General features: G+C 46.0%; 1 protein-coding gene across 2 annotated transcripts; it reads left to right on the top strand.

Annotated features, from left to right (window-relative positions):
• Positions 1 to 510: 510 nt before the first annotated feature.
• ndufaf7 (NADH:ubiquinone oxidoreductase complex assembly factor 7) lies at positions 511 to 9851 on the top strand. 2 transcript variants are annotated; one of them, XM_066677347.1, is made up of 11 exons: positions 539 to 566; positions 685 to 830; positions 2673 to 2827; positions 3009 to 3089; positions 3729 to 3839; positions 4400 to 4613; positions 4700 to 4758; positions 4943 to 5056; positions 7865 to 8008; positions 9155 to 9328; positions 9443 to 9851. In XM_066677347.1, exons 2-11 carry the CDS (start codon positions 707 to 709, stop codon positions 9665 to 9667), a joined length of 1401 nt encoding a protein of 466 aa, XP_066533444.1. In that variant the 5' UTR covers positions 539 to 566; positions 685 to 706; the 3' UTR covers positions 9668 to 9851. The 2 variants fall into 2 exon arrangements, with proteins under 2 accessions (XP_066533442.1, XP_066533444.1); XM_066677345.1 differs by having other exon boundaries at positions 511 to 830.
• The last annotated feature ends 1909 nt before the right edge of the window (positions 9852 to 11760 follow it).

Here is an 11760-nt window from a genome sequence, read left to right as displayed (position 1 = left end):
CACGTGTTTCACAGGGGCGCAGGTCCTGGACGCGGAGTCGACTTTTAAAAACTGCCCTCGACTTTGTTCCTGCGTTTATATAAATGCCTTTCTTTAAAATTAAATTATATTAATTAATATAATGTTCTTAAACTCTCTCTTAAACTCAGTGTGATTCACATCCGTTCTCCTATGTTAGAATAAATATTTTAAATCATGTATTTATTTTTGTTGTATAACAGGACCTTTCCTCTTACCGTTCGGGGTTCAGAGTTTACGTTCATGGAGTCTTGTCTCAAATAACACCTAGATCCCTATGTAGTGCACTACGTTAAAATTGAAATACTAGAGACATATAGATTGTATGTCTTTTGTAAAGCCATGTTTACAGTGATGTGTTCCTCACGCCTCAGAATATAATATACAGTGCATGATTTATGTTTAAAAATCCGGTATTTATTACCCTACGTTGTGAACTAAGTAGGGAACTGGGAGCCGTTTGGGCTGCAGCCAGTCTGTCTTTACAACAGCTACAAACTGAGGGGTCGAACGTGTGTTTAAATTGTTTCAAATGTCTACATTTTATGGTCTGTCGGTTTCATACGAGAGTGCTATTTATCTAAGGATTGTACTTAAACATTAATACATCATATTTTAGTTATTTCTTATTTGAAAATGTCTTTAAATTCTGTCAAACTATTATAGTTTACTAACGTTTGAACCCAGAATGAGGACATTACTGAAGTTGGTCGGTATAAGGAGGACCTGTGTCCGTTCTTTAACCGCGTCATGGGGTAATAAGGGTCTTTTTACACCGGGCAGCCCACTAGGACACACACAGAAAGCAGGGGGTGAGTGGAGCTTATTGCTTATGATATGCTTTTGTGTTGTGCAGTACGTAGTGTCTCAGTCACACAGCTCCAGGGACCTGGAGGGTGTGGGTTCGAGTCCCGCTCCGGGTGACTGTCTGTGAGGAGTGTGGTGTGTTCTCTCTGTGTCTGCGTGGGTTTCTTTCGGGTGACTGTCTGTGAGGAGTGTGGTGTGTTCTCTCTGTGTCTGTGTGGGTTTCCTCCGGGTGACTGTCTGTGAGGAGTGTGGTGTGTTCTCTCTGTGTCTGCGTGGGTTTCCTCCGGCTGACTGTCTGTGAGGAGTGTGGTGTGTTCTCTCTGTGTCTGTGTGGGTTTCCTCCGGGTGACTGTCTGTGAGGAGTGTGGTGTGTTCTCTCTGTGTCTGCGTGGGTTTCCTCCGGGTGACTGTCTGTGAGGAGTGTGGTGTGTTCTCCCTGTGTCTGTGTGGGTTTCCTCCGGGGGAATGTCTGTGAGGAGTGTGGTGTGTTCTCCCTGTGTCTGTGTGGGTTTCCTCCGGGTGACTGTCTGTGAGGAGTGTGGTGTGTTCTCTCTGTGTCTGTGTGGGTTTCCTCCGGGTGAATGTCTGTGAGGAGTGTGGTGTGTTCTCCCTGTGTCTGTGTGGGTTTCCTCCGGGTGAATGTCTGTGAGGAGTGTGGTGTGTTCTCCCTGTGTCTGTGTGGGTTTCCTCCGGGTGACTGTCTGTGAGGAGTGTGGTGTGTTCTCTCTGTGTCTGCGTGGGTTTCCTCCGGGTGACTGTCTGTGAGGAGTGTGATGTGTTCTCTCTGTGAGGAGTGTGGTGTGTTCTCTCTGTGTCTGCGTGGGTTTCCTCCGGCTGACTGTCTGTGAGGAGTGTGGTGTGTTCTCTCTGTGTCTGTGTGGGTTTCCTCCGGGTGACTGTCTGTGAGGAGTGTGGTGTGTTCTCTCTGTGTCTGCGTGGGTTTCCTCCGGGTGACTGTCTGTGAGGAGTGTGGTGTGTTCTCCCTGTGTCTGTGTGGGTTTCCTCCGGGGGAATGTCTGTGAGGAGTGTGGTGTGTTCTCCCTGTGTCTGTGTGGGTTTCCTCCGGGTGACTGTCTGTGAGGAGTGTGGTGTGTTCTCTCTGTGTCTGTGTGGGTTTCCTCCGGGTGAATGTCTGTGAGGAGTGTGGTGTGTTCTCCCTGTGTCTGTGTGGGTTTCCTCCGGGTGAATGTCTGTGAGGAGTGTGGTGTGTTCTCCCTGTGTCTGTGTGGGTTTCCTCTGGGTGACTGTCTGTGAGGAGTGTGGTGTGTTCTCTCTGTGTCTGTGTGGGTTTCCTCCGGGTGACTGTCTGTGAGGAGTGTGGTGTGTTCTCTCTGTGTCTGTGTGGGTTTCCTCCGGGTGACTGTCTGTGAGGAGTGTGGTGTGTTCTCCCTGTGTCTGTGTGGGTTTCCTCCGGGTGACTGTCTGTGAGGAGTGTGGTGTGTTCTCTCTGTGTCTGTGTGGGTTTCCTCCGGGTGAATGTCTGTGAGGGGTGTGGTGTGTTCTCTCTGTGTCTGCGTGGGTTTCCTCTGGGTGACTGTCTGTGAGGAGTGTGGTGTGTTCTCCCCGTGTTCGCGTGAGCAAATTTTAGGGGGTCATTCACTATATGATTAATAAACAACAGAGTGTGAACTAAATAATTACTTACCTTTTTGTATCCTGAAATACTAGTGTATTGTAAGTAAGATGTGGTATTGTTTAGACGTGAGATAGGTCAGGTACTGATGCTGGATGATTAATTTTGGACCACAAACCCGAACGGTACAGGACTGAGCTCCAACACTCCAGAGAACACAGCTACTCAGTACTGTGAGGCTTTATAATTTATTCAAGTGTTTAATGTGTTTCAGGGGAGTGCAGGGGGAGCCAGGGGAGATGTTGCACGACGTCGGCAGAGAGCCGCACAGACCCGTCCATGCTGAGACATCTGACCTCCAAGATCACAGCCACGGGACCCATCACAGTGGCCGAGTACATGAGAGAGGTTCTCACCAACCCTGTTTCAGTACGTAACACCTGACCTTCTCAAAATATCAGTCTCCTGGCTGAGTGCAGTCGAATCCTCACAGCAGTGTTCTCAGAATCTAGAAGGAAACTTGCTGGAAGAGTAGAGACTGCACCGAGGTACAGAAAAGCAGGTGCCGCTAATCGTACGTGAACAGGTTTTGTTTGTGGCTCATTGACAGGGATATTATGTGAAGAATGATATGCTGGGAGCCGATGGAGATTTCATCACGTCACCAGAAATAAGTCAGATCTTTGGGGAGGTAGGTCACTGCCAGCATCAATGGTTTGTAGGTGGTGTATCACCACACATTGTTCAGTGTTATCAGTGATAAAGGAACCATTTCCACATGTAAACATAGTTCTGGGGTTTTAATGAAAGGTCATGACCTGCTTTAATCAAAATACCACAAGGATCCACCCCCACAGCGGCATTCTCCCTCTGTCTAAACAACACTGTTCTTTAAACGATAATGAGCAACAGAACAGTTCAATAAGAGGCCTTGAGTGAGGAGCGAGGGGCAGAAGCTCTGGTTTTTAGTGGTTTTCGCTCATTTCTCTTCCTTCTCTGTTCTCATTTCCCCTGTTTTTTTATTCAGTGCTCGTCATTCTTTGCGCTATTTGTTTTTGTTTTGCTCCATTTAACCTCGTCTTGGCTCTCAGAGGCTCATTCTAAATTCTCTGCACTCTACGGAAGGTGCAACACAAAAATCAGAGCTAGTCACTTTATCACGTTTCCTGCAGACCACAAAACTCACAGGGTGGTCTTATGTCACAGTGGGTGGGTTGGTGGGCCCCACATCCCGGTATTTCACAAGATGTCCTCTTTAAATATGAGATATGGCTGTAACATGGCTGTTGTGTTGAGGTCTGACTGTGTGTGTTTGTTTCTCCTGCTCCAGCTGGTTGGCATCTGGTGTGTGAGTGAGTGGATGGCAGCAGGGAAACCCAGAGCTTTTCAGCTTGTGGAACTGGGTCCAGGAAGAGGATCCCTGACCAGCGATATCCTCAGGGTAAAGACCTCACGGGGCTTTAGTTTTGTAATAAATACACCTCTGTTGGAGGAAGTTGGGTTTGTCACATTGTAGACAGTCATTACACACGATATCCTTAAAGAGAATGACCCTGGAGGGGCTGTTTGTTAACTTTAGTTCCAGGCATGTACACTTTGTCCAGAAGTTGCGTTTCTGTTGAGCTTTTATTATTGAACACTAGAGGGCACTGTTTAGCTCTGTTGCCGATTACCAAAAGAGACGGTGTCCCAATGGATCCATTGCTGACAGAGATGTTCAATTTGGCACTTGCAGATCATATGACTAATAGATTTGGATGCTTTGGAGCAGCTATACATGAGCGTAAGGTCACCATATTCAATGCCAAGTGTTGGCTAGAGGGGTATAAATCCTCAGCTTTAGTGTAGCGTAGTGTATCTTTCACTGGAGTGATGTGACTCAATGTGACAACTTTAAGAGGAGCTGGAGTGGAATTTATGGTCCAGAACCATCCAACATCCGTACCCCGACCTCACTAATGCAAGTGTGTGTGTGTGTGTGTGTGTGTGTGCATATTGCAGGCATTCCATCAGCTGCAGTCTGTTCTGAATGAGGCAGAGGTGTCCGTCCACCTGGTGGAGGTCAGTCCAAAGCTAAGCCAGGTCCAGGCTGAGTGTCTGAGTGGAGAACACACCCGAGTATCTTCGAGTGAGGATGAAGCAGTGTACCGCAGCGGCACCACAAACACCGGGCTGACCATCTCCTGGTACCGCACGGTGGAGGACGTCCCCAGAGGTCTCTCCAGCAGCAGGACTTCATGCCTTCAGCGCAAACAGCTTTAAATAGACACTGATTATAATTATGTCTTATCTGGTCAACAGGGTTCAGCATATTCCTGGCTCATGAGTTCTTTGATGCTCTGCCCATCCACAAGTTTCAGGTAAAATCAACATGGAGTTGTTGGAATGCGGTGGAGCAGTTTAGTTTTCGTGGTGGTCCTGTGGGGGTCCAGGGCATTGAAGAACAGGGTAAAAGAGGCTAACAAAGTGTGGTCAGTGGAGCTGATGAAATGGATGTTAAATAAGAAGTAATTAATTAATACTTCTTTGTCTCGTGCTGATTAGAGAACGGACAAGGGCTGGAGGGAGGTGATGGTGGATATTGACCCTGAGGATCCAGAGAAGCTGAGGTTTGTGGTGTTTCCTGCTCCAACTCTGGCCTCCACCGCTCTCGTACACGTGAGTGCTCAGACTCTGCATTTCCACAGGACATTTCCAGGTGAAATCCTTGACATAATTTATGTTGTATCCCTTAGCAAGCAACCTTAAAACTGTTTACTCTCTGATCATTTAAACACATCAAATTACTACAAGAGAAAAATGGAGTTTAAAGGAACACTATGTCATTTTTCTACCTTAAAATTATGGCTTCCAAATCATTGTGATCTTTCACTGAAACTAACCTTAGGAGGAGGGAAGTACCCACCACCCCCTCCATCCTCCTCTCCATTGATTTCAGTGCAGTGCTTTAATAATGAATAATACTGGGGGAGCCCCAGGAGCAAAAATCCAAATCTTACCGAGTGTTATTAATCCTATCATTCATTTTCTGCAACCCTTTAAAATTGGTTGGGTCTGGTGGATCTGGAGCCTGTCTGGAATCGAGCCCAAGGCAGGAACGCACCCTGGATGTGGCACCAGACCATAACAGTACATAACTGTCACAAATGAAATAATTATTCATTCATTCATTTTCTGTAACCCTTATCCTGTTCAGGGTCGCGGTGGGTCCAGAGCCTACCCGGAATCACTGGGCGCAAGGCGGGAATACACCCTGGAGGAGGTGCCAGTCCTTCACAGGGCAACACACACATTCACTCACACCTACGACACTTTTGAGTCGCCAATCCACCTACCAACATGTGTTTTTGGACTGTTGGAGGAAACCGGAGCACCCGGAGGAAACCCACGCAGACACAGGGAGAACACACCACACTCCTCACAGACAGTCACCCGGAGGAAACCCACACAGACACAGAAAGACATACCACACTCCTCACAGACAGTCACCCGGAGGAAACCCACGCAGACACAGGGAGAACACACCACACTCCTCACAGACAGTCACCCGGAGGAAACCCACGCAGACACAGGGAGAACACACCACACTCCTCACAGACAGTCACCCGGAGGAAACCCACGCAGACACAGGGAGAACACACCACACTCCTCACAGACAGTCACCCGAAGCGGGACTCGGACCCTCAACTTCCAGGTCCCTGGAGCTGTGTGACTGCGACACCTACCTGCTGTACCACCGTGCCGCCCTCATGAAATAACTAAATGAAGATAAACTGAATTAAAACACAGCTTTTTTGCTTATTACCTGAAATATTGAACATTAGATTCAGTGATTAAATTGATTGGAAGCCATTCAAAACCTTATCCCAAGACTTCTGACTGTGACTGTACGTAAACCTGTCACAGTGTGTGTGAGTAATCCGTGAGAGTGTATAAGCAAAAGAGCGTGCAGTGTGTCAGTCTGCCAAGAAATAAAAGTAAAGTTTAAAAAGCTAGGGAGATTTCCTCTGAAATCAGAGCCAGGCAGCAGCTGGCTTCCATTAGCCTGGTTTATAGAGTTCCTCCAGTGTAGAAGACAGGGTTGTGTTGGATCCGAGCGACTGGGGGAGAATGTCAGCGCCTGAATCGCTGCCAGAGGCTGACGACATGTGCAGTGACGGGAGAAACCTCCGCTTTAAAGCCCTGCCTCCTGGTTTAGAGCAGGAGGGTGTGTGTTACTGTGAGATTTCTGTCCAAAATCTCTTCTGAAATGAAGGGTATCTTTAGGGAGTTTGTCCCTCCAACCACCTTTGCTTTGCATTAAACGTCAGGACATTACTGAGCATTCATGAAGTCAGATACTGATTTTGGATGATTATTTCTGGTTTACAATTACCACTCCAATTCATCTCGGAAATAGTGAACGGGGCTTCCTCACTCAACAGAACACAGTTTGACTGCTCCACAGCCCAATTCTGAGAGACTTTATACCCCTCCAGCCAACAGTCAGTGCTTTTCTGTGGAGATGGTAGAAACTGAATTTGCACAGTTGAACATGTGTTTACAAAGGGTTGATCTTAAAGGAACAGTAGGTAGTATTTTTACCTTAAAACTACAGCTTCAAAATCATTGCGATCCTTCACTGCTTTGTAATAGAGAGAATAGAGCCTCTGCTGTTGCTGCTCCAGGCTCAGCACGGCAGAAAATCCACTATGTAACATTTGGAGGAGGGTAGGAGCTGTGCTGTTAAAGTAAATTACACTCGGCAACTGTAGGGGGAGGGGCGGCATGGTGGTGCAGCATGTAGTGTCGCAGTCACACAGCTCCAGGGTCCTGGAAGTTGTTGGTTTGATTCCCGCTCCGGGTGACTGTCCGTGAGGAGTGTGGTGTGTTCTCTCTGTGTCTGCGTGGGTTTCCTCCGGGTGACTGTCTGTGAGGAGTGTGGTGTGTTCTCTCTGTGTCTGCGTTGGTTTCCTCCGGGTGACTGTCTGTGAGGAGTGTGGTGTGTTGTCCCTGTGTCTGCGTGGGTTTCCTCCGGATGACTGTCTGTGAGGAGTGTGGTGTGTTCTGTCTCTGTCTGTTTCCTCCCACAGTCCAAAAACACACGTTGGTAGGTGGATTGGCGACTCAAAAGTGTCCGTAGGTGTGAGTGTGTGTGTGTGTGTGTGTGTGTGTGTGTGTGTGTGTGTGTGTGTGTGTTGCCCTGTGAAGGACTGGCGCCCCCTCCAGGGTGTATTCCTGCCTTGCGCCCAATGATTCCAGGTAGGCTCTGGACCCACTGTGACCCTGAACTGGATAAGGGTTACAGATAATGAATGAATGAACTGTAGGGGGAGCCCTGAGGCAAAAAAATAAATAAAATAAAATAAAAAACAAATCTTACCTAGTGTAACTTTAAAGAAACCACACTCACCTACAAACCTTTGGACATAGTGTTTTAATAACAGCTTCTACAGGTGTTTTAGTTTGCTTTGTCCTGTTCCACAGGCGGATGAGAAGCGAGAGCACGTGGAGGTTTGTCCTGAGGGTGGAGTCATCATTCAGAAGCTGGCCAATCGGGTGGCGAAGGACGGAGGCGCAGCACTGATCGCAGATTATGGACACGACGGGACGAAGACGGACACATTCAGAGTGAGCTTGTTTGAATAAAAGATGTAATTATGAGCTTTCCCCATCTTCTGCGGACGTTTGGGCAGTGGTTTGTTTATCAGTGACTGCTCTGCCCTCTTTGACCTCTTTAATCTGTTTGTCGTTGACCTGAGGAACTCTGGGTCACATGTCCTTGGGTGTAAACACTCAGGCTCAGATTACAGATCTACTGTTTCAGAACACACCATTCAGCTATTCGCTGGGCTACGGTTGTTAAATAAGAACAGCTTTTACACTGCAGCTGACCTGGACTAACCCTCTTCTGGACCTGGTGTAGCAGTGATTTAATGCCACTGTGCGCAAGGCCAGAGGAGCTGTGTTACGTACAGAGATGGGATTTTGTTTAGTACAGTGTTTAAATAGTATTTGCTTAACTGTTTTTCTGTAGTACCCAACCTGTTTTACTGTGGAAAATCATTCTCACTGTGATGAGTCGCTCCACATGCCTTCAGCTTATACCTTTGACCAAATCCTGCCATGTTCTTATTCACAATATCACACACACTCACACACACTCCACACACACCCTCGTGGTTTATTTAAAGAAATGTGTTCTCCCTCTTTTTCACAAGTGGACACAGTGCTCTTAATGAAACATCTGTGACCCTCTTTAGTCAAAAATACCACAAGGATCAAACACCACAGCTGTGTAAACAGTCCTTTTCAGAAATTCCAGTTTCAGAGACTGTTCCTTTAATGTAACACTAGGTATGATTAAGGGTTATTGCTGCTGGGGCTCCCCCAGTATAATTCTTTTTTTACAGCCATGTACTGAAATCAGTGGGGAGGAGGAGGGAGTGGCTGGTGATTACCTACCCTCCCCCTGAATTTACATAGTGCAGTTTCCGCAGTGCTGAACCTGAAGTAGCAATGACAGAGGCACTATTCTCACTGTTACATCTCAGTGAAGGATCACAATGATTTTGAAGCTGTGGTTTTAAAGTAAAAATATTACACAGTGTTCCTTTAAAATGAGAATGAGCCTCAGAAGGAGTTGGGAGCGAGGAGCAGAAGCTCATATTAAATGTGGCTTGTTATGAATGTGTCAGTAAAGTTAGTGTTTAGCAACAGTTCCTGAGTGTTTCTACATTTTCTAGATGAAACTAAACTGATATTTTTCCTCTGAAGGGCTTCAGGGGTCATAAACTACACGATGTTCTGCTGGCCCCCGGCACTGCGGATCTGACCGCTGACGTGGACTTCAGCTACCTAAAGAGAACGGCTGGAGAGGAGGTGGTCTGTCTGGGTCCAATCCCACAGAGAGAGTTTCTCAAGAACATGGGCATCGACACACGCTTGCAGGTCCCTATTGATAATAACCAACATTAATAATCACCTGCTCATAGATCAGCAGTGTCCGTACTGTAGTGGGCTAACGGTGAGTGTCCTAGTACCTTTTCTGCTGGTCTCTTTCAGGTCCTGCTGAGGAACTGTCAGGACGCCTCTGTGAGAGCACAGCTGATTCAGAGCTATGACATGCTGACCAATCCAGAGAGGATGGGTCACAGGTTCCAGTTCTTCTCTCTGCTGTCCCCGAGCCGTCTGGCCGAACCTCAGGACGATGGCGAGGGGCTGAGGAAGAGGAAGAAAGGCAGAGCTCCACTTCCTGTTGCTGGATTTACTCCACTGAGATATCCCTGAGAAACACTGCTTTTGTTGTAATTTAAACTGGACACTCGCTGAACTGTAGTCTCTTTTAACTGCTGCTGTTTTGTTTAAGACTGCGATCTCCTGGAGTGTAAACACACTGGTTGAATTGTGTTGTCCCATGACTTTCTGGAAAACAAACCACATCTGATGAAGTATTAATTTCTTAAATTAAACACAGTTTTGTAAAGACGTTCAGGTGTTTTCCTCATCTCACAGCACTTCTATAATGTACTGTAGTCTTTAAGTCTTTATAGTCATTAAGTTTGAAGATCTCTAATACAAATTTAAATTGATTTTCTAAAGAAAGACGTGAACACATCCTCTGATCTTTAATTTGGCGTTTTCATGCACATTTTAAGCTGTTTAACATTTTACACAAATTAAAATGTGCCCTAAATTGATTGTGAAAGATGTGTTTACTCATTCTCATTTATAAAATCAATAAAACACCATTTGACCAGGGGCACCAAAACATTTGCACACAGATATAATTCACTTCATCTGATTATACGAGCAGCATTAGAAGCTGAGTCAGCAGCAGATATAAGAAAAACAGCATTGGTCCTATAACAGAGCCCTGTGGGACACCATTTTTTTAACAGCTCCTATGCTGTGTTTACATAAACGATTTGTATGTGCCTTTAGTCTTAATATGCGTAGTTTATGTAGCATCTAAAAGGTGAATCTTGTGCTAAACAAAGAACATTTTCATCTTCTGTGACGAGCGGTAGGGAGCTGGTCTTGCCCCTGGCTCTTTCTGCTGCGGGTGGAAACCATTACTGACCCATGTGGACTCGCCACATCTGTTAGTCATTTAGCTGGAGTAGTCAAGCTCACACACACACACTCATTCATTCACTGCGGGTTTATGTTCTAACAGCGCTCGTATATATACCCCTCACTCCTTCAGTAGCAGTTAAATGACACAATAGAGCTTTCAATCAATCGGGAGCCTCCAGGAACCTAGAGTGTCTGGGGGCTCTGGGATTATGAATATCATAATCTAGTAAAGACGTCTCTTGGTTACACACTGTATGTCTTTGTGTTGGTAGACGTAATCAGTGAATTCAGCTATCCTGTGGACACTGGATTTAAACTCTGCAGGCACTGTATGTAATATCCATAGAAAATCCTGGAAACAAATGAGACCCTCTAAAATCCAAAAGCCAAGCACAGGAGGGGAAGCTGTAGAGTGAAACTTCTCAGGACCAAAGCTCTATCCAATAACTAGGGGATGTGTTTGAGTGTTATTCATGATCTAGAACTCGTCATCCATTCTAGAACCTGATCTTATTTAAGCTCTCATGGCTGAATGCCCTTAAATCCTCACAGAAATGTTACAACATCTAATACATAGCCTTCCAAGACGAACTGAAGCTGTCTCTCTCTAAGCGGGGGGAACTGAACCCTTGATAAATGCCCTTGAATTCAGAAGTAATGAACCTGCCGCTGTTCATACACCACATTCAAAGGGAAAGGGACATTTGATATATTTGATATTTTGCCAAACCCTCGCTGCAATAGTAGATGAATGATTGAAAGATGTGGTGCTTTAAATCAGCTTTAAGACCATGTAAATAACTTGAAGCTCTACTCTGTCACACAGACTCAGCTTCAAAGTCAGTCTTGCATCATAAACATGGAAAACTGGTAGCAGCCACGGTTTCATTACCCAGCAGCGCTGCTTTCTTACCCTCAAGCCCCTCTGTTCCTTTAGCATGAGGCCCACTCGGAGCAGTCTGGGGAAACCACAGAGTGGAGCTCTCTGTTATAGACGCTGTGATCAAGAGAGCCAGCTTCGGTTTTTAGGAGACCTCAGCCGCAGTCGTACTGGAACATTTAGACCCTTTTAGCCTTTATTTTCTCTCCATTGCTTTAAGGTTACAGCAGTTTTCTAAACACAGTGAGGAACAAGAGAATCTGATTCTAATTTGAAGTTATCTTCTTGAAATCACGTGTTGTATACATTTTCTTTACAGCTATATTAATGTTCCCAAGAAATGGGCACTGGAAATGTGTTCCAATTAGAGCTGTTGATCGACGAAAAAACATTAATGGCCCAATTTGCTGAAGCTCGGGTTAAT

The sequence above is a fragment of the Hoplias malabaricus genome, chromosome 7, assembly GCF_029633855.1.
Source record: "Hoplias malabaricus isolate fHopMal1 chromosome 7, fHopMal1.hap1, whole genome shotgun sequence".
Lineage (NCBI taxonomy): Eukaryota > Metazoa > Chordata > Actinopteri > Characiformes > Erythrinidae > Hoplias > Hoplias malabaricus.
Note: the sequence above shows the minus strand (reverse complement) of the source record. Positions and strands in the feature narration are given on the sequence as shown.